This window comes from Volvox carteri (genome assembly GCF_000143455.1).
Source record: "Volvox carteri f. nagariensis unplaced genomic scaffold VOLCAscaffold_4, whole genome shotgun sequence".
NCBI lineage: Eukaryota > Viridiplantae > Chlorophyta > Chlorophyceae > Chlamydomonadales > Volvocaceae > Volvox > Volvox carteri.
Window position 1 is genome coordinate 253,341 of NW_003307547.1, and position 21,380 is coordinate 274,720.

At 55.5% G+C, this 21,380-nt stretch overlaps 2 protein-coding genes across 2 annotated transcripts in view; one reads left to right on the top strand and one right to left on the bottom strand.

Moving 5' to 3' along the window:
* The window catches only part of VOLCADRAFT_103101 (uncharacterized protein), a gene marked incomplete at its 3' end in the record, with an annotated part of 11,662 nt that extends 2,361 nt beyond the window's left edge, over positions 1-9,301 (top strand). Inside the window, exons 6-16 of the mRNA XM_002946641.1 lie at positions 3,667-3,813; positions 4,581-4,677; positions 5,020-5,195; positions 5,578-5,667; positions 6,088-6,160; positions 6,603-6,727; positions 7,017-7,068; positions 7,361-7,496; positions 7,899-8,244; positions 8,650-8,822; positions 9,118-9,301. Coding sequence (XP_002946687.1) covers positions 3,667-3,813; positions 4,581-4,677; positions 5,020-5,195; positions 5,578-5,667; positions 6,088-6,160; positions 6,603-6,727; positions 7,017-7,068; positions 7,361-7,496; positions 7,899-8,244; positions 8,650-8,822; positions 9,118-9,301 — 1,599 coding nt within the window. The remainder of the gene's footprint in view (positions 1-3,666; positions 3,814-4,580; positions 4,678-5,019; positions 5,196-5,577; positions 5,668-6,087; positions 6,161-6,602; positions 6,728-7,016; positions 7,069-7,360; positions 7,497-7,898; positions 8,245-8,649; positions 8,823-9,117) is intronic.
* A 3,082-nt stretch (positions 9,302-12,383) lies between these two features.
* VOLCADRAFT_120339 (uncharacterized protein) lies at positions 12,384-21,164 on the bottom strand (the record flags this gene model as incomplete). Its single annotated transcript, XM_002946821.1, has 16 exons — positions 21,095-21,164; positions 20,849-21,023; positions 20,330-20,393; positions 20,136-20,237; positions 19,477-19,644; positions 19,006-19,134; positions 18,575-18,712; positions 18,321-18,342; positions 16,572-17,307; positions 16,075-16,194; positions 15,537-15,696; positions 15,072-15,137; positions 14,597-14,836; positions 13,578-14,209; positions 13,014-13,187; positions 12,384-12,657 (listed from the first exon to the last, which is right to left on the bottom strand). Exons 3-16 carry the CDS (start codon positions 20,366-20,368, stop codon positions 12,384-12,386), a joined length of 3,000 nt encoding a protein of 999 aa, XP_002946867.1. The 5' UTR covers positions 20,369-20,393; positions 20,849-21,023; positions 21,095-21,164.
* Positions 21,165-21,380: the final 216 nt, after the last annotated feature.

Here is a 21,380-nt window from a genome sequence, read left to right on the forward strand (position 1 = left end):
TTTTCGAATACCTCCGGCGGGTCCGCCAGAACAATTCCAGACCTCGGCAGACCAATTCTTTTGTCAGGAATAAAATCCAGGCTAATTCTGCGACAGAGCTCTTCCCTAATTCCAGCCCGAATCCTACCCTCCTGGGTCCGGGGGGGCCTCTTCGGGTATGATTCGACGTGATTCACAGTTTTCTTTCTCAAAACAAAGTTGTTTAACAAACCGTTTCTCATAATTACCATTACAATACTATAGGAACATTTTCCAATTGTTAATTCACGCAAAGCGCACCGAGCATTTTTCACGAACTCCTGCAGCTACGTATGTACAAGCCTGGTGATAATTTTCGCCATAGAAACGATACTTATACTGTTCTGTTCCTAGATAATGCTGGCTTGCCTTGGGTGATGGGGCGTAGCCGCGGAGCTTCAGCTGGGCGCGGTGGCACCTCGCGCGGTGGCCGCAATCGTATGTGAACACAATTCAGAAAGCCGCCCCGAATCGGACTCCCAATCAGACTCTCAATTGGACTACATGTGAACACACCCTAAGAAAATTTGTTGCCGGGGATGCCGGCACAGCTCGACGCAAAATCGTATTTTTTCAAAAGTCTGGGAAACGGGTGAATAATTAACTATAAGGTTTTTTAACTTTTTTTACGAAAATAATCATTTTATCTTCCATATCATGAAGATAAGCATAACTTACGCAGAGACGGTGGGCAAGGACCTATAGGTCCGAGCGTGACTCGTCATTGGATGAAAAAATGACGAGTCACGCTCGGACTCAGAGTAATTGCAATTACTCTTTGCGCAACCCGGCAAGAATGTTGTAACAGGAGGCGCTGCGACCGGGGCCGAAGCGCGGTGTTATTGAGAAGCCAGGAAGATGTGCAGTGTGAAATAGTGGCCGAGCATAAGACGGTTACAAACGTTCACATGACGCAAATCGACCGGACTTGTAGGCAACGTGAACCGGCAAGCAAAGAAGACAAATAAAGAAAGAAGAACTAGTATAATTTATGGAACGTTGTATCCAATAACTGCAATAAGTGTCGTGTACGGAGTTGAACCTTGAAACGGGGTACATCTCCAAGATTAATGAGCAAAGCTTTCACAGGGAGAGGAGGGAGAGGAGGGAGAGGAGGGAGAGGAGGGAGAGGAGGGAGAGGAGGGAGAGGAGGGAGAGGAGGGAGAGGAGGGAGAGGAGGGAGAGGAGGGAGAGGAGGGAGAGGAGGGAGAGGAGGGAGAGGAGGGAGAGGAGGGAGAGGAGGGAGAGGAGGGAGAGGAGGGAGAGGAGGGAGAGGAGGGAGAGGAGGGAGAGGAGGGAGAGGAGGGAGAGGAGGGAGAGGAGGGAGAGGAGGGAGAGGAGGGAGAGGAGGGAGAGGAGGGAGAGGAGGGAGAGGAGGGAGAGGAGGGAGAGGAGGGAGAGGAGGGAGAGGAGGGAGAGGAGGGAGAGGAGGGAGAGGAGGGAGAGAGGAGGGAGTTTATGTTTGCATTGCCGTGTTTGCTGTTCGGACAACAAGTCTCATGCCTTTCCGAACGAATGACAGGATCGTCGCAGGCAAACCAGGCGAAGAAGTTGGCGTTTTGGCCACCAAGGCACAGACTAGGCACAAGACAAAGAATGTTTTTGTAATGTGGCGTTTGTTACACATGCACAACTCATCAGACAGCTTTGCCCCTTGTAAGCTAATCACACCTCATTGAAGTCACCGTGCTCGTGCCGTTTATCATAAGTCCCATCACAACATAGGCTGGAGCATCCTCAACCACACCCACTACACAGTAAGACAATTCTTCAGGTGGGCAAACGTACATACGCGTACCGCGAGAAAAAGTACATCACAGACGTATTCAACAACTTTCATGTACTTTCATTCCTTCTTCAGATTTGGTTCACTCATTTTTTCCATAGCACTTTCAACATGTGGCGTTTTCATGCACCTCCTCCAACCCACTTTCCAACTACGTAGCGAGATCCGCCAAAACCTCGAGTGATCGACTTCATTGGTTGACTTCCGTCTGCAATATAATTTTAAGCCAATTACTTGATTCTTATCTGCTGGTACCTACAGAAGCGCTTGATTTCTGATCCGTGTTAAGTTCTACTTCTAGCCTAGGTGCTATAGCTTCCTTAGTACCTCAATTGAGCTAAAAAAGACCATAATCATTATAAATAACTATTTAAAATCTCTCGGTTGCCCTGTGTACGTCCTGAACCATTTAAATCGTTGCGTAATCGAATCAGCTGTAAACACAACTTTCGAAAACAGTCTTTGGGTAATATTACAGAGGATATGACATCAACTCTTTGTCAAGTCTGATTTAAAAATCGTTGGAATCGCGGCATCCAGGCGGACGTACACTCTAGCCTGGTCAGGATTGGACACTGCATTTCCGTATTCCTGGATGCATGTGTACGCAGATGAAAATCAAAAGCAGTGCATGCAGGAACTTGTTTGCATTGTCCTGTCAGTCAACAGTTCGCCAAAAATGGGTGCAGGATGTTCGTCTCATACGCACGCTTCAAATGAAGCCGTCAAAGCTCCAAGTCCTGCCGCGCGAAAGCCATCCTCTACAGTAGGATCGGCACAGAATCTGGGCAAGGGGACTGGGGATGCGGGAACCAAAGTTGGGCCTTCGCAGGGCGCACCGGTGCAACAAAACTCCAGTGGAAACGACGCGGCAGCTGTTGGCCGCGGCCGCAAATTAACTATCCTGCATTTCAATGGTCAGATATGTGGTAATATGTCGGCGTGCCAGATCGTCGCTGGCACTTAGAGTTGACTATTGCGTCGTTCTGAGTTGCAGATATATACAATATAGAACCCGGAAAGGCTGAACCCGTTGGCGGAGCTTCACGTCTTTGCTACAAGGTGAGACTGCACACACGGCTGTGTGATGGAATATGGTTGGCCTGCTTAAGGGCACAGGGTTTAGAAGCAAGGATACAGAGCGAAACAAAGGCGGATACAAGAAAAAACGCGAAAAGTGCATGCTTTCTTGTTTGATTGGAATAAATGTTGAAAGGCCGATGCTGCACCTTGATGGAAAAGTGCGGTTTGCGTTTGCTATGCCCCACCTGGCGAACACATGGTGCTGCCTATCACCGAGTGCCGCTGTCTCTATTACTTTTTACCGTTTACAGGGACGGTCCCAACCTAATGTACCAGCAGGGCATGATCTATAGATGATGATTACTTTACAGACGGCAGCCTGCTGGGCCCATGCACGCACGCCAGCCAGAAAGTGCTGCGTGCTATTCAACCCCGTCTGTAGATGTAGTGATGGACCGTCACCATTCGGCTCAGTTGGTTGGATTCAGTTTGGTTGGTTTCAGGACCTGCATACTTGATCCTCCACGAACAAGCACGTCTTATCCTCAGTACGTTACACTTCTACGTCACTGCGCCAGCCATCCCTCCAACGGCGAGCACTCAGAGACGACTGCAGAAATCCCGGCCATCCCAGCAGATCAAAAAGAAAGATGCTGTGCAGCGCCAAACATGGGCCCCTGGGCAGAGCAGGGTGAATCAACTGCATCATCTTCGACCATTCCTGTTGCCCTTCTCTCCCTAGAGAATTGTGCACACAACGCGGTTGCTGTCTAGTTGCAGGCATCCACAACACATCCCGCCGCCTCCCCCCGACCGCCCCATTCTGCGCACACTGGCAGGTCAAGGAGTACAGAAGCAAGGGTGCCAATCCCCTGGTGTGCTTCAGCGGTGATGCGTACAACCCCAGCCTCATGTCAACTATTACGATGGGGAAGCAGATGGTGGCTGTGCTCAACGAGATCGGTGTGGATGTCTCCTGTCTTGGGGTGGGTGCGGGGGTCCAGCAGGGCGGTCTTGGCAGAGTCATAAACCAGTCAGCAAGAGGCCCCTCGGAACTAACGCGCGTGCATGCATGTGTGCATGACTAAGGTCAGGGATGCTCCCGAAACCTTAATTGGCACTTGTAGTCAATGACTGTGATCATCATCATCATCATCATTATCATCATCATCATCATCATCATCATCATCATCAACATCATCAACATCATCATCATCATTATCATCATCATTATCGCCATCTAAATCATGCTACATTAGTGATGGACCTGAACGTGTCATGTTGAAACCCTGCCCCGGGTGTAAAGGTTGTGTAAGAGATACGTCGAGATACCCAGCAGCAGATGCAATATACCAGTGATTAATTCCATCTGAAATCGCCGTACGACTACTCTTCCATACGCCAAATAAGCGGAGCCAACGTGTTGGATTAATGGGGCAAATTCACTCTCAAAACCTTTCGTGACCTATGTAGTTCATAGCACCCTTAGCTATGGCAGGGGTCAGCGTGGCTATCTGCCCTTCGGTTCCTCAAACAGCTGTCTGGATATGTTTCGTTGAGCCGCGATATGTGCTGAGATATGTTAGCCCAAGGCAGTCTTGTGACCTTTTTATTAGGAGGGCTTTCTGGGGTAAATGGGCCAGCTGCCGGCGCCTCTGGGCTTCACGGAGCACGTATGTGTCAATGCCGATGCCGATGCATCAGTCTTAAAAATTCTTGCTCCCTCCCTTGCGTGCCGCACATCCCGTTGTAGAACCACGACTTCGACTATGGGCTGGAGAATTTGATGAAGCTGAACTCCCGGTGCAACTTTCCCTGGCTGATGGCCAATGTAATGGAGGCCGGCACAGGTGCGTAGACATGCCAAGCATGACCTCCGGTGGATAGGCAGTAACTGACCGGGCCTTCCCTGGCCTACACTGCTTGGGTGCGATAGCGTTGGTAATCAAGTTGGAGTCTCCCCTGGTGGCGTCACCCAAGAACCCCTTCTTCCCCTAAAGGGGATCACTCAAACAGCCCCTGTGGCTGTTGTGTCATGTATGGGTTATGGGTAACAATGGGTTAGCTGCGCGCTGTAGGCTGCAGGGTACTGGCTTGCCAATTCATCGGAACGGCTGGAAAGCTTTGGTGGTAAACTTTCTCGTGCATAAATCGCAGCCGTATGAATGCATTGGTGCTGTATGACGTTGCAGACGCGCCGTACGGCGGGGCTGACAAGGTTTGGCTCCGGGACTGGAACGGCATCAAGGTGGGTATCGTGGGCCTCGTGGAGGAGGAGTGGCTGGAGACGTTGGGCGCGGTCAACGTTGAGGAAATGGAGTACAGGGATTTCTTCAAAGTTGGCCGCCAATTGGCATCCGAGCTCAAGGTTGGTATGTATCCCGTGGCATCAAAAGCAGATGTTGCGGTATGCAGCGTATGAGCACCTCTAAAGCTGTAACTACTGCTGCTGAGCGTTATGACTCAACGCTCAGGCCAACCAGAGAGTAGATCATCGGCAGATACGGATGCCAAGGGAGAGGCCCTGCCTCGCGCGCTGTAGTGAGCCGTCGTAGTCGTGCGCATGCCTGTGCGTACACCGTTTCCAACCTACCAGGAACATCATCCCAGATGTGCGCACACACATTGACCTGGCCAAAGCTTATAAGCGGTTAGCGACGGGTAGCGATAGGTGGACTTAGTTCCGGGTTCTGTAGGCCTGCCGGTCCACAACCTGCTCATCTCCCGTCGGCAATCGTGTTGCTGTGCAGGCCCAGGGCGCCGAGCTGCTGATCGCAGTGACCCACATGCGCGAGGTCAACGACCGCAGGCTGGCAGCGGAGTTGCCCGAGTTCCACATCGTACGTTATCGCACGCGGTTGCACACATTACCTTCTGCTGCATTGTGTACAGGGACTAGTCGTCGGCAAATGCACGCTGGGTTTTATTTTGCTCGTACCACCCGTGCACCCCGAGTGAGGGGGTCGCACACTCTTAAGACGCTGGATGGCGCCTGTCCTGGGCCCCCGGCTCAGGGCTCTCCAGCTGGCTGCCCTCATCCTCTCCGGCTTCCCCGACGGGCCATGGGGGTTGATATTGTGGGTCCTTAGTAACGGATGGGCTTCGCGGTGTTCCCAGGGTAGTGGTAATGTACACCGTTGTAGCAGTTCGAAATTGAGTCGCGGCATGAGTTATGTAGATTATGATGCTTTCTCTATCCCCATGTGTTAACTCTGTGGCTGTGTGGCTCACTCAATAATGTGCACTTGGGCTGACGCCAGGTCCTGGGCGGCCACGACCACCATTACGTCTCGGCCTTCATTGAGCCGCACAACAATCTGTTAGTGAAGTCAGGTGCGCGGCTGGCTGGCCGGTAGCTGCCGTGTGGGTCTCAGGTTCGGGGATAGTTGTTAGCTGGTCGCCGTTTTTGCAGGCGTCCCCGGCACTTGCATGTTACGTTGGCTACGCGGCTGTCAGCTCGTCCATCTGAACCACGACCTCACCTTCCTGACCGTCGGATGCAAAGCGGTCAAGCGACCCTTGCCGTACGGGTTTAACCGCGATAGCACGTGCGAGTTTCATGTGCGACCTCAGGCTCTAGCCGTTAGCGGCCGGAAAGGAAGCCGCAGCTTAAGACGTCAGCCGTACGTAGACGTGCATGCATTTGTCATTGTTCCATTGTCCGTTTTTCAGTCGCACGCACCCGCGTCCTGATGTGACGTTGGCAGCTGGTACGTGAGGGCATGTACGTAAGGGCATATGACTCATGATGCAACCCGCCCATCCGTTTCCGCAGGTACCGACTTCCGGGACCTCTCAGTTGTGGAGGTGGAGTTCGACGAGGGCTCCAAAGATCCTAGGCTGTCCGTTGAGAGAATTCCGATAGATTCATCGATTCCCGAGGACCCAGCTATGAAAGCTGTAAGTACTGCAACCCCGCTATTTACCACGTCAACTGGTTTGGCTGGAGCACTTGCTCATCCGTTGCTTCCTGGGTTTCCTCCCGCGTGTTGCGGGTGCTACATCGACACGTTGCCATAACCTGTTTAGGAAGGGCAGTTGCATAGACAACTGCCGCTAACCACCCTGAAAACCACCTGCGCTTCCGCCGGGTCATTCTTTCCCCCATGTCGGCCAAGGCAAATGACCGGATGAGCAAATTCAAACATCATAACCTCATCGTCACCCAACCTGAAATAACGTTTTGCAGATTGTCGATGAGAACCTCAAGGTCATGGGCGAGAGAATGGCGGAGGAAGTCGGTAAGTTGGCATGAAGGCTGTTACACTTCACCGTCGACAGGATTCTTAGAAACTTTCTTCACCGGCCAAACACCTGCCAACGTGGCCGCGGCTGCCGCCATCCATGGACCCGGCTTCGGCCTTGCATAAGCACCATGCATGCATTCAGGGGATGTAGTCCCCATGGTTCAAGGCCGCGAAGCGCGTTGCTCGACAAGTGCAAGTTCGTTGTGGCTTGCAAATGGCTGTAGCCGAGTGACAAGGTTGCTGAACGTGTCGGTTTACCGGCCCCCATTGCCTTTCCCGGTCGCAGGTGAGACGCTGGAGCCGCTGGACGGCCGCTTCCAGACGGTTCGCAGTCGGGAGTCCAACCTGGGCAACTTTGTAACGGACGTGTGGCGCAAGGAGGCGAAAGCCGATATGGTTATCACAAACTCGGGCTCACTAAGGTAGGTTCGCGTAGCGCGGGGATCAGATTGCGTCAGATTAAGTCACCAGCTTTCGCAGGCGTTTCCGCCGCAGGTATAACTCTAGGTGCGAAGTGAAGCCGTCAGTTTGACAACTACCACACGCTCGCACGCACGCATGCACGCACGCATAGCAGGCTCGCGCAGCAGATCTTCCATGGGCGCCAGTTTATTGCTAGTGATACGCTAGTGTTACGTAAATCATTCAGATTCTGGGAGTATTTGCGGCCAAGCCCGTGACCCTGCGCCCGGTGCTGCTGCTGCTGCCGCGTGGTGATGATGAACCTGCATACCACGCAGGCGCTGCATACCACGCAGGCGCTGCATGGCACGCACTGTGTTGGAATGAACAACTTCGCATCCTCTGCATCCCCCCGCCGCCAGGTCGGACATGATTCATCCGGAAGGCAAGCTCGCAATAAAGGACTTCGTTGCCGTACTGCCATACATCGCGCCTACGGTCGTGCTGGAGTGCACGGGAGCGCAGGTGGTGGCAGCGCTGGAGAACGGCGTGTCGCAGTGGCCTTCATTGGAGGGGCGCTTCCCGCAGGTCAGCGGCCTCAAGTTCAAGTTTGATCCTTCTAAGCCGCCAGGGCAGCGCATTGTCCCTGGCAGCGTGTTCGCCACGGAGGTCGGGTCGGAGCCGGAGCCCATCCGCGATGACCACAACTACCGAGTGGCAGTGGGCAAGTACCTGGCTTCTGGAAGGGACGGATTCGATGTCTTCGCGGTGAGCGCCCTCGCGGCTGTTGTGTTGAAATCCGCCGGGTGCGACAACTCGGGGACATACACGCGGAGGCCGTTTTCCATGTAACTCCCCAAGCCCGTAATCCGCCAAACCAAATCAAGCATGCATCGCGGCCATCATGACATTAAACTGGGGTGGGGAAAGCCGTGTACGGCGGTAAGCAGTATTCAGTCCATATAAAGCGTCGTAACCTGAGCTGCATCATCACCACATCATATCGAAAAGGTTTCACAATCACGGTCCACGTGTGTGCGTGCTGGCGATGTGCTGGCGATGTGCACATACATTGCTTTGAGGAGCGATTTGAGTCCGGTGCTCGTGTGCTCATTATGTAAGATCAGCACCACAGGCCGCCCTTCCCCCGCCGGGTGCGCGAACTGCATGCAGAGCTGCAAAGTGCTGGTGGACGACGAGGCGGGTGTGGTGGTTCCGACAACAATCAGGAACCACTTTCTGAAGCTGCAGGTCCTTAACAAGATGAGTCGCTCGCACTTGGCGCTGAAACCGTTGGCGTCCAAATGGCTGGAGCGCGTGGACACATCCGAGAAGGCCTCGTTCAAGTGGGTCCTTTAGATCAACCTCCCAAGCGCATCAGGCATGGTGTGAGACTGGTATACTTTCACGTCGTTAGTCTAGGACCCGTCGCAGGACATCGACGTGTACCAGTTGCTTGCCAATGGGGGAGGATTGGGCCGTCTTAAACACGCCAGCTTAGCCATGCTGTACAACGCTGTGGTCTCCATCCACTGTACATGCGTCACTAATAACCCACTGACGACGCAGTCCACTTTTGTTCAGGGCTGCTTGAGCAGGCGAGCTGGCTTCATGCATATTGTTTGCTCCCGCTGGCTGCAGGTCGGCCGTGTCTTTTGGAAATGGCAGTCCAAATGAAGAGAGGGAGTCCTGGCTAGGAGCCCGGAAGAAGGACCATGGACTGGCTGTGAGGCACCCAGAGCGAGGCACATTTTGCATTGCACCGGTCGTAGAAGGGCGCATCATCAACGTGCTTGAGGAACTGCAAGAGGGTTGCACGCAGTAATCCGCACGCGCTGACGCGTTGCGCCCCAACTGGCTCACCTCAAATCACTCAAATGTACCATAAACCTGCAAAGCAGAAGCTCATCCGAAAGTTTGGTGGCGCACTTCATGTGTATCATATTGCCCCCTGCTAGCTACCGTGCAGCATAGCAGATACCATATATGCATCACAGATATATATATCTGTCCGACTGGGCATCCAATTCATTCATAAAACCAGGGCCAGAAGGCGGAACGTAAGTTCTGTGCCATTTCCCATATAGAGAATAAGGCCAATACTTAAAAGTGGGCAGCTAGTGCCCACTCGCAGGTATGTTTGCAGGCGGCAGGAATCGTGGGCTCGTTGGCCCCGTTGCGGATTTTGTATGTGTTCGAATGCTTCTCATAGCGGCACTGTTGAGACCAGGACTTGCTAGGACGAGACCAAGGACTTGCCAAAGCGCACCGAAATTGCGTTAAGTGACGAAACCAAATGTTGCGGCTGTAGTTGATGGCGCACGGTTTACTGCCGTATTGAAAAGTAAGGGCAAAGACGTTGATGTGCAGGTTGCGCGTATAAAGGTTTTTCAGCGAATCCACCCACGGGCGCTGGAGCGGTCTTCCTGGGTTGGCGGATTGGCGAAGTGGACTCTATATCGGCTGCTCTCACAGCAATCGGAGAATTTCTTCTGGGATTTGGCTAGGAGGGAGGGACGTATGGAGGGAGGGATGTATGGTCCTATGGTATAAATTCTACCTGTCGCCAACCGGTAACCGGGCCCAACCGGTCGGTAGGGTGGGGCCTCGGCAGGGTTACCCAGGAGTTACCTGCCTTCACCCCACCGAAGGGTTACCTTACCAATGGGTCACCCTACCGATAAGCTACCCGACCAACCGGTTACCGGGACTAAACTCGGTTGGCCGTAATAGAATGTAATGAAAAGTGCCTAACCATGCATAAGAAGTGAAGTGCCTTGTGTCTACACCTGCTGGTTCAGTGAAGCGACCAGACCTGGCTGCTGAGCTGCTGGGTGATACTGTGCTGGCGGCTGGTGAACGTTGACAGATGGCACAGCTGTGTCGGCTTCCTGGAAGCCGGAAAAAGGCCGAGGGCCCCTTTCATCCGTACAGGCTCTTCGATTAGCCACATGTGCGCAAACTGCTGGGCTGTCTCGCTGTGCAGAGAGCGGTCGGGGAAACCAACGCACTTTGCAAGAGCAGTCCGTAAGCCGTAAACCAACGCACTTTGCAAGAGCAGTCCGTAAGCCGACACAAGACCAGTCAGGAATGCCAACACACCTTGCAACAGCAGTCAGGGAAGCCGGCACGTCTTGCAATACCGGTCATGTTAGGCATTCGTCCCCTCGAAGGTCCTAAACTTACATAATTTTGTGCAAAAGAGGTCATGCCACCTCACCAGGGAAACGCTCATGACATCGTGAGGCGCGAGGCAATGGTCGCGGAGAGATGCTCGCGCAAGGTGCATGCTCTATTCGCACTGACGCCGTCAACTGCATGTGCTTATAGGGCGAGAAACATTGATGTGACCTTGACCTCGGTCCATGGAGACCGGCAAATTTGTTCGTACTTGTACGATGTTTGTCAGCTACAGGAAGATACTATGTAATAGAGATTAGGCAAGGTTATGCAGAAGGCTTTACAGCTGGGGGAGATATTGTGTGGTAAAGGTTACACGGGCACACGGACATGGCCAATCCTGGGGGACGGGATTGGCACTTGGTGGGCGAACGTTTAAACGCATCACAGCTGTAGTTTATCGACACAGTTGATTGCAAACCGTATGAAGTCAGAGTGGAAAGAAAATGATGCAACACAAATCAACTAGTAGCGGCCCCAACTCCTCCATTCAAGCTGCTGCTACCGTTATTGAGGGCGGACGGGTCTTCCCGTCCTCATCTGTCACAGCTTTCAGACCGCCAGGTCCTTCGCGCATAATAACCAGCTGCAACCAAACGGCACTAAGCCTAGTTCCGCGCACGTGAAGTAACCGTGACGGGTATTACCCCACACATCTATCCAAAGTGACACATGACGAGTAGTTTGCCACGGAGCTAAGAAAGGCCTATGCCGCTTCTATCTCAGCCAGCTAACCCCCCACCCTTACCGCGCCTGTTCTAACCGCACCAGCGCTTCCGCCGCCGGCATTGCCACCACCAGTGGTCCCACTACCACCAAATCTGGCACCGCCACGGTTACCCCCGCCACCGCGGCCACCTCCACCAGCCCCACCGCCGCCTCCGCCGCCGCCTCCTCCGCCGCCGCCTCCGCCGCCGCCGCCGCCTGCGCCGTTGCTCGGTATCGGTGCGCCGACTACTCGGTCCAATCTTGCTCGGAGTCCCTGTTGTGGTGTGTACGTCCCTGCGAAAGTCGTGCTGCGCTGGCCAACGCCATACCAGGTGTTGCTGAAAGTCGTGTCTTTTAAAAACCGGCCCATGTACCGAGCTTTACCCGGCTGCAGCCATAATTTAAACTGTGTCGCGGCCTCTATACGGGCTTTTTCCGGTCCATCTAGGGGTATCCGGCGTTGCGCATTAGGCCGCTGGAATATGGACGTAACGACGAGAACAGAGATAGCGAACGCCTCACGTCTCATAGTGATGTAAGCTAAACTTGAGAAACAATTGTTTCCTGAGATGCCATTTGATGCACTTGGTTCAAGTATATGCCATCAAAAGGTACGGGACCCAACAGTCTCGACAGCAAGCTGTCACACGTGAAGAAGGCTTCCGCACTCCCACACCTGTATTACAACGGGTACAGATTAGATGACCGTATATGACATCTTTGAAACAGGAGCGAACTGAGAGCGCACTTGGCATAAGCGCTATTCGAAACCTGCCTGCCTGCAACTTTGCTTGACACGCTATGCCGTTCGCAAGAATACCCTTTCAGACCCGTTCTCAACTGCGTGACAGCCCTCAACTTTGAGCGAGACGCAATGAAACCCTATTACATCAGGGACCTTACACCAACAATCATTGAAAGTCGCGCAATAAGCCTGCGGTCCGCATGATCCCGGTAGGAGACAGTACTCGACGCCTAGTAAACTGCGCCGGGATGCTGATGGCTTTTATCCAAGAGTTTTATTCCCCGACCTCCTGCTCCCGGCCGCCGGTAGTCGCCTTGCCCTCGCCGCCACCAGCAGCCTGCTCCCCCTGCTGTCTGCCGTTCTTATCGTCGCCGCTCTCATACCCCTTGCCACCCGCGGCGATTGGCATGGGAGCGCCCACCATGCCCGCCACAACGGATGCCGGCCCCGTGCCCGCGATCTTAGCGAAACTCGCGATAGCCCGGTTCTGTGCCAGCTGCGCGGCCTTGCCCTTGAACCATTCGAACTTGGGGATCGGGATGTGGTACCTGGGAGGGGCGCGATGAGTTTGGTGGGTCGGTTAGAAGGGGGAAGGAACAGCCAAGGGGGACGGAACAGCTTAGCAGCGGTGGACGGGTTACCGGGTACGTGTCAGACCATAAACTTCGGCAGTCGCAGGACTTCGGCTTTACCACCCAGGGAATCCTGTAAAAGGTACGTGGCAAGGTACCCGAAGGGAAGAGACACAACGCGCGCCGAACATGGGATGCTGTCACGAAGTCTTGTCCCCCTCACTTGGAAATGCGTCGCAGGAAATTCGTCGCGCGTGGGAAGGAAGTCTTTGGTGCTTACGTAGGTGCAAGCCGGCCGACGGTACACCTCTCAACCGTCTCATCTCACGCACCTGCGCGCCACATCAGTGATCAGGTTCCCTGCCAGGTCGGTGAGGGCCGCCATGCTGGCCTGCGCCAGGCGCCAGGTGGTGGTGAAAGCCCTATCGGAGCTGCGCAGCACTGCCGACAGCTCTGCGAAGGCCTCCACGGCCCGGGCTGCCTCCGCCTCCTCCCGCTCGGGGTCCCTGTGTGTGGACCATCAGCGTGGGCATGCAGGACAAGCTGGAGAAGGGCTGCCACGGGCACGCGGCCGTCAGGAATGGGGGTGGAGGTTGGGCCTCAGACGAGTGTGCTGACCCGACCGTTGCGACCGGTAGGCCAACACGGGGCAAGTGCACGTAACAATCAGCAGCCATTTTGCAAGAAAATGCCGAGCTAGCTGCAGCAAATGTGGGAGGGGCCTACGCATCTGTGCATTTACGCATGCCTCAACCAATAATACGGGCCTGAATAGCACGTCCCAGTGGCCACCCTCGCTTAGACTTCTTTTCCCATATGGTAATGTGCTTTGCCTCGCAGGCAATCACTGCGCCAACTTTGCTCAACCGTATAACCGCCTACCAGTCAACACTTACTTGGGTACCAGGCTCTGTACGAAGTGTCGTGTTGCAGCAAGGGAGTCCCGCGCGTAGGCTTGGCCGCCACGAATAGCCTCAAACAGCGGCGCTGCCGCCGCTGCCGCCGTGGCCACCATCCCCTTGGCCCTGCCCTCCTTGCCACCCGTCTCCGGCTTTGTATCCTCAGCAGCCTTGGCTGCAGCCTCGGGATGCGCCGGCTTCTCTTTCTCTTCCTCGTCCTTCCGCACGCCGGGCTGTTCCTCTGCCTCCGCAACCTTCTCCTCGCCGCCCAGGGCCCGCCCGCGCGGGGAAGGCAGTGGTGGGGTGCGCAGCAAGGGTCCCGCAAGCGCAGAGACCATGTCAATGGCGCGCAGCGCCAGCGGGGACCACATCCGGCGCGCGCGGACTTCCAACGTGGCTGCCATACGTAGCTGTCGTACACCGCTTGCCAGTGCCCAGGCGCCGGCGGCGACGACGGCTCCGCCGGCGGCCGCCATGGCCATCGCGGCCAGCAGTCCCAGCGCCGCCCCCAGGTGTGCGACGCAGCGCAGTAGCCAGCTCCACATGCCCCGGGTGACGGCTGCTACTTCGGCGGCCGCCGTGAGCTGCAGTCGGCCCACCATCCAGAAATGCCACACCAGCAGCCGAGCCTAGGGAGGAAACGCGGTGGCAGGGCGCAAACCGGCTGGAACATCAGACTGCGTGTTGGCCGCCGGCCGCTTTAGGGCACAACCTTGTCCACATCGACAGCAATACCAGGAACTTTTTCATCGGCTACTGGGTTTTCCAGGTTTACCTTCCAGCCAACAACATCTCCCGTCATACATGCCATCGTACACCACCACATATACATGTACGACACACATGCACGCGGTTACACGCCGCCATTACCCAGATTTTCATATATTACCCCAACCCCTCTCCATAGCAGCAATAGCATGATGATGCTGTAGCCGTCGTTGCGAGCAGCATGCAAGATCCGGCCCTACCACGCCAGGCACGGCAAGGCCATACAATGCACCCCGCCTTTTCCACACCTGGTCAAGGAGTTTATCGTGCAGGACGTCCACAGAGCGCAGCGCCGCAGCACCGCCGTCCTTAGCGGCCCCAGACGGCGCCCCTCCCGGCTGCGGCTGCCCTTGCTGCTCCGGCTGCGGCTCCCCCTTCTCCATCTCCAGGGACACGTCAGGGCGGTCGAAGGCTGCATGCAGGGCCGCATTGACCTGCTCCACGAGGTCATGTCCACCGGGACCTCCGGCTCCCTTGACCTCGCCGCCCTGCCAACAGAACAACGACAAGCGCGACACTTGCGCCGATACCAATGTTAAAATAAAATATATTTTTAGTGAGCGCACCTTCAAACCGTGGTTTGGGTTCTTGGCCACTATATCCGTGTAGGAGCTTCGCTTAGGCTCCTGGCCTGGATGAGCTTCTTCTATTTCCCCAGTAGCGCAATTCGCGAGAGATGTAACGTGGCTCGCTAGCGGCGGTACGCTCCTGACCCATGCTCACCACAACCAGGGGCTCCTGCTTCACAGCAGCTGCGGCAGCTGTCAATCCCCGGAAGATGCCGCCGACCTACAACCATGCAATGAGAGACAACCCACGCGGCACACGTCAGAGTTCCACATTGACAGCAACCCAACGTAATCTGGAAGATTGCTCCATGATCGGGGACTTCACTCACCCATATCCATGGAGCATTTCCTGACAACCATTGAACGCCTTTTGAACAGTCAAGTCCGGGGCCATGTGCCCCCAAGCCATGTATCCGCAACGCTAGGGTCCTAGCAGCCAAAGCCTACCGCGCTGTAGGAAGCGCTAATAGATAGACGCTCCGTGACGGCATCACAGCTACAGTGAACGCCTAGCAGATCTTAGATACGTCCATAGCACCTGTCCACACGGCTGCCGTACAGGAGGCCCCCGCCAGCCCTCTCCGGCCCTTAGCTCCACGCCATTCCCTCCTCGCCGCACCTGCGCCGGGGACTTGTTATAAAGGCTGTCTACCAGTTCCGGCCCCTCGGGTGCAGCCACCACGGCCGCACGCGCCAGCTGGCCCTTGACCAGCGGCGGTGTGGCGGAAATGGCGGCGTCCATGCCGCGATTGACTCGCATGATGCCGTCCAGGAGCCACCTGAAGGCATCAACACACGAGCACGCGCCGTGAGAGGAGCTCTACGCACCTTCGGGCCTGGACGCAAGAGGAGTGTCGTCTTCGCGTGCGGACGTCCAAGAATAAAATATAAGTTTGAACCACATATACGCAGACAGAAACTTGCCAAGGGGAAAGGCCCAGTACACGCGTCCTTGGACGGCTATAAGGCGCTTTAGTTCAGGTTGTGCTTGAGGTACGGTACCTGCCTTAACAAACCTAAATTTGCCAAGGCACAGTACACAACGCGTCGCCGCTGTAGTAGTAGAAAAAGGGCCCGGGTCTTCGCCTGCAGACATCCCCTGGCAAGGCCAGAGGCCCTCCAGGCATCAGAGTCCCACCTTCCCGACAGGCGCCTACCGATAAGCGAGCTCGCCCGCCCAGGTGGCCGAGTCCAGAAACCACACAGCGCCGCGGGATGCAGCGGAAGCCGCAGAGTTACCAGCCAACCATCCCATGTGCAGGCTCCCAGCAGCCAACCTGTGACGCTCCATTTGGGCACGGAGTAGCCAACATGCTCACAGCTTTAGCCGTGTACCCGAAAGCGAGTACTGGATGTGTCGAGTAGCGCCCGGGCATGTGAATGAATAGTAAACCGTTTGCAGCATGTGCGTGTTCTGTCGGTTCTTGTATTCAGATATCCAAGACACCTTAAAGCACTAGGTCTCTACTCCTGGCACAATCAACAGCCACAGCTTTGCCGGCTAAACATTAATGGAATGCATCTGCGCCGCCAAAATCATGCTTTCAGCAACTTTTAACATGGCTTGCACACCCGGGGCCTGCATTGACGCTTCAGCAGGTCCAGGTAAACGGTGTACCGGCCGCGGTCAGTACACGCGCGTTAAAGCTCGTACCTGTACGGCAGCTGTACGACCGCAAAATACCAAAGGTGAAACAGTGTCTGGATGCCCTGCGCCACCCGCATTGCCCCCCGCTGCACCGCGTCGGCGCCGGCACCCGCCGCCCAGGCACCCATACTTGCCGCGCCGCGACCTGTCTGGACAGCCGACCGTGCGCCGTACGCCGCGGTTCCAACTGCCCTCCGGGAGGCGCTGGCCGCGCCTTTGGTAGCACTGACCACCACGCCAGGGGCCTCCCTGGCCACGGCCGCCGCCCTGCCGACCCCTTGCGACGCCATCTTGGCCATACCGCTCGCGCCTTGCTCTACCATTTTCGCAGCACCACTGGCACCTTGCGCCCCCATCCTGACTGCCGCCTCGCCGCCCGCTTTGGATCCCGCCTTGGCGGCCGCGCCGGCGCGCTCCACCGTTGCCCCAGCGGCACCTTTGGCAGCTCGGCCAGTGCTGGCTGCGCCCTTGGCCGCCGCAACAGCAGCCGCCTTAGCCTTGCCCTGGCGGCCGGCCGAAGTGCCTCCACTTGCACCCGCCTCGGGAGTCCTTTCTAGGCCTGCGGCTCGGGGGCTCGGGGGCTGGTACTGCGGTTGCTCGCCTGGCGGTCTCGAATGTTTTCCTTGGAGTGACGCCTGCAGCTGATGTGGTAGCTGCCGGGTCTGTACGTCTGCTGGGCCGGCTGGCGCCACATCCTCCTTACCCTTAGCCGCGACACCGACGCCTTGGCCTACCACGGCGCCTTGGGGATGGAAAAAGTAAAACTGTCAATGCCGAACCAAGTCCAGAAGCAAGTCTAGGAATTAAAGGAATTGAAGGAATCCACCGAGCACGGCGGTCGTTGCTGCACCTAGAAGCTGTTATGTAGCTCGGCCAATAAAGAGATAGGAAGGTGAAGCAAAGCTGGCAAGCTTATCGTCCCGGATTCAGTTGCAAACACAGCCCGCCCTTCCGAGGAGAAATGCGAACAGCTGGACACATCGCCGTTCCGCAAGGAACCGGGGTGACGTTCCCACCGGAGCAACCAAGCAATATTGTCGTCTACCAGGCAATACGCTCCTCAAAGCGGTAATGCAAGAACCGCTTGCAGCTTGCAGTGGGGAAGTTGGGCGAAGAATGCCTACGCAAGAGCACACCCATGATTCAGGCCTACCTTTCGCCCCGACCCATGGTTCTAACCCGTTGCCATGCTGCGCAAGTCCCTCCTGCAAGCCAACCGTGTGCTGGACAATGCGATGTGCGACATCTTTTGCAGCTTCGGAGATCTCGGACGCCTGCGGCTGCCCCCCAACTTCGGCTCCACTAGTTGTCGCGCTCATCCTGAAGCAACGACACAAAGAATTTCACGCCTTGTTTCTATCTAGTCCCGGTGTGGATAAGTCCAATATGATAACGGTTCCAAATGTTATCCAGAAATGTTAGCACCGAACACTCGCCGGGACGTTTTCCTTTGCCTTCACAGGAGGGAAAGCTGCGTTGCTTTCAGATTCTCATGCAGTTGCTCCACGAAGTAGGGACGAAAAAATGGATCCTTTTCCCTTAGTTACAGATACAGCAAGCGACAGCCTCTATGCCGCGTCCAAAGTGACCTCATGACGTCCGAAGTCCAAATTTTAAGCATCGCATGGAGAGCTTCAGTCCGACACCAATTTCCTGTCTGGCCCAGCTCGCTTAGCAGCTCCTGCTGCACATTACAAAATTACTGTTCGCTTTCATCATCGTCATCGCTGTCGTCGTCACCCTCGTCTTCCCCACCTTGCTCCATCACCGTTGCGAACTGTGGGTAATGACGTGCGGGGCCGCAAGCAATAATTAGCCCTATCGCAATTCCAGCGCAGCCAGACGACAGGACGGAACAAAACGTAAACCTCACCATTTCTTTGGTCATCGAGATATGTGCGCTAAAAAGTGCAAGCGTCTAGTTGGCGGCGGGAAGGCCTGAGGACACGCCGAACGGCGGGCATTCACCACCAACCCCCTACACATTCCACAGGTACCATAGGCTCTACCTGGATATACCTCCCACTGAGCAAGACGTAGCTCGCTATAGCAGTGCCGGCCCCCAGCAACCAGTAGTAACTGTGGCGTCGGAACTGCCGCTCAGCAGAGCTGGGCTCCACGGTGGGGGCCGGGGTCTTCTTCTGGCCCTACAGAGTTAAGGACAAATGGTAGGCAGACCGTTCTTTGTCTTGCAACATTTAACCGTTCCCAAGTGCAATAGTCAACGCACAATTGTGGCTCCCTATCAAGAGCCGTGCGCGTCCCTGAAAACCCCAGGGTCACAGGAACCACCGCGTTCAAAAGCCCCCAGTCTACGGCACACGGTTATGGCACCCAGCGTTGCAATGCATTATTACAAGTGCCCAGGCAGCCGGCTCAGCGTGACGGATCCCAAACCGAAGTGTCGGTGGCCATTCTGCCGCCTCACGCTTGTCCTTACCCTGGCTGCATCCGACCAGCTGGGGCCCCCGGTGCCGGACTCGATCGCGGAACGTGGCGTAGCGGGTGTTAAGAAGTTTAGGCTCATCAGCCGGTCGACGTACTCGCAGAGCACGCGCTGGGATTGCACCTGTACGCATGAAACAATGATTCTAGATCCAAAAGCAATGTGAGACAACAACTCACGTGCCATAGACGTGCAGGGCCCCGACTCATGGATTTGCACATGCTGCGGAACCTAATGAAACCTGCTTTGCCCGCCACATGCTGGTATCCTCGAATTGAAAGAAACTACCCATGTCTCTAATGTGGGTCACAAGCTCGCTCCCCTGGGCAGCCGCGTCTTCAATCCATAAACTCCCCCTCTAGCACCGTCAGTCTTTCCAAAACTACCCGTGAACTTATCTAGAAACCCTTGTGCCATATCGGCCGGTCGGGCACACCCTGGCCACATCCATCAAATGGCCCGTACCTTGTCCTGCAGCACTGGTGCAGACGCGGGCGACAAGCGGTAAAATAGCAGGTGACCCAGCAGAAGCGCATCCAAGCTTGTGGGATGCGACCCGAAGAAGAAAGGGGCCCCGGTAGATCGAAGGTGGTCCGCCACTGCGTCCAACACTTCCATTGCTCTCGGATACACCTGCACATGTACAGCCATGCGGAAATAAAGGCTCTCTCTAATCGCCCACAAGCGGCTTTGGGGCATTCCGGCATGGGGGCTGAAGGCGGCTGTGGCCTTGGACACATGCAGATACAGTTTCTTGCCCTAGTCCGTGGGATATGCAGCTGCCTAGCCACCTGCAGCGCTACATGCGTAAATAGGCCTGCAACGCATCCTTTCTGGGCTACGAACAGGCATGCTCTCATGCAGTCTTGGGTTGCAAGTAGCGGTGGCGGCCCACCGCTGAACCGCACGCTACTAAAAAGCTACTCGGATGGTGTCTGTCCTACTCCGTGCACAGGATTGGCTAACTTGAATCAGATCCATTTATGCAGATTGGAAGCATCAGATACGGGTCGAATTAGGCCACTGCCCCACTAAGGTATTGGGGTTTATACCAGCATCGAGCGACCCTACATGCGTATGTGGAGTGGGGCATGGATTGGCCGCGCCGAGGTCGTGAGACGTACCTGATCCATGTCCGTCTGCGCCAGCCGCCGCCGCACCTCTCGCTGCTTGCTCCAGGGCACAAGCTGGTTCAAGGGAAAGGGTAGCTTCGTGCCGTACGCGGCCTGTAACCAAACAGCAACGGCAAAATCACATGCAGCGCTTTCATGCATGCTGCATGAACAGTACTGTTATCTTCTCGTTCGTTGTTCCTTACCTTTTTCACTATGTTGAAGCCACGGCTCTCGCACCACATCGTGACGTTGGTTGCGACGTTAAGCCTGCACATTGAGTAATAGGCGAAACATATGACGTGCTTTGGAGGAGCAAAAGGGACGATACACCGGCCGACGGGGATGTGGCATCGGCAAGGAATTGTTTAGCTCGACGTGTTGGGGGAGGAAGGGTCTACCTGCAGCATATCTTGACGTGAAGGCATAACGTATGATAACTAAGTTGTCGCGGTATAGCACATGCTGTCCAACAGGAACGGAATGCTGCTGCCATGTTCAGGCGTGCGTGGGTCAGTATGTGAGCCTTCTGTTGGGCGAGAGGTGTAATGCTTCAGTTAGGTGTTTAGTTAGCTGTATTGCTTAGCTCCTGCCATGCATTGCGATTACCCTCATCATCTCGCTGGCCCTACAAGCTTTGCTGTCGTCCCAGCCCCGAAGTGCCATGCCTCTTGTCGATGGCGTCCAGTGCCTCCGTACGGCATCCTGGCGGAAGCGATGCGTACCTGCTGTCAATAAGGTTTGTAAACGCCAGTTGGTCCGCGCGTTGGCTCAGTGATAAGTGTGCATCAAGATCCTTGATGTTCTTCTTCGCGTACGCAATTACGGCTGCGGCGGAAACAAACTCGTCCGGCGCCGCGGGCGATATGTACGCCCCTTTTTCCAACGCGGGTAATTGTCCTGCGACCACGGTATAACAGCGCACGGAATGACGATGTAGTGGAAGTCCCCGCGACAGACGCGTTACGGACCTGTCGGTGACGAGCTGCTTGTGCTGCACACCTCCACAGCAAATTGCACACCACTTAAGCGCAAGTATGCCTACACACACGAGGGTTGTCAATTGCGTGCTTCGGCAGACCTCGGTCGGCTCCATTCCCAAATTACCTCGGCTTGAATGCATGCTGGTGAGAGAGACGGCAATCCCCAGCAGTCTGGCCACTTGTACAATATGCAAATAGGCTGATTGCTCATCGCTAACCTTTAACTCAGTTACCTAGGTCATCAACAGTAGAAGGGGTGCGTCCTGCTTTTTGC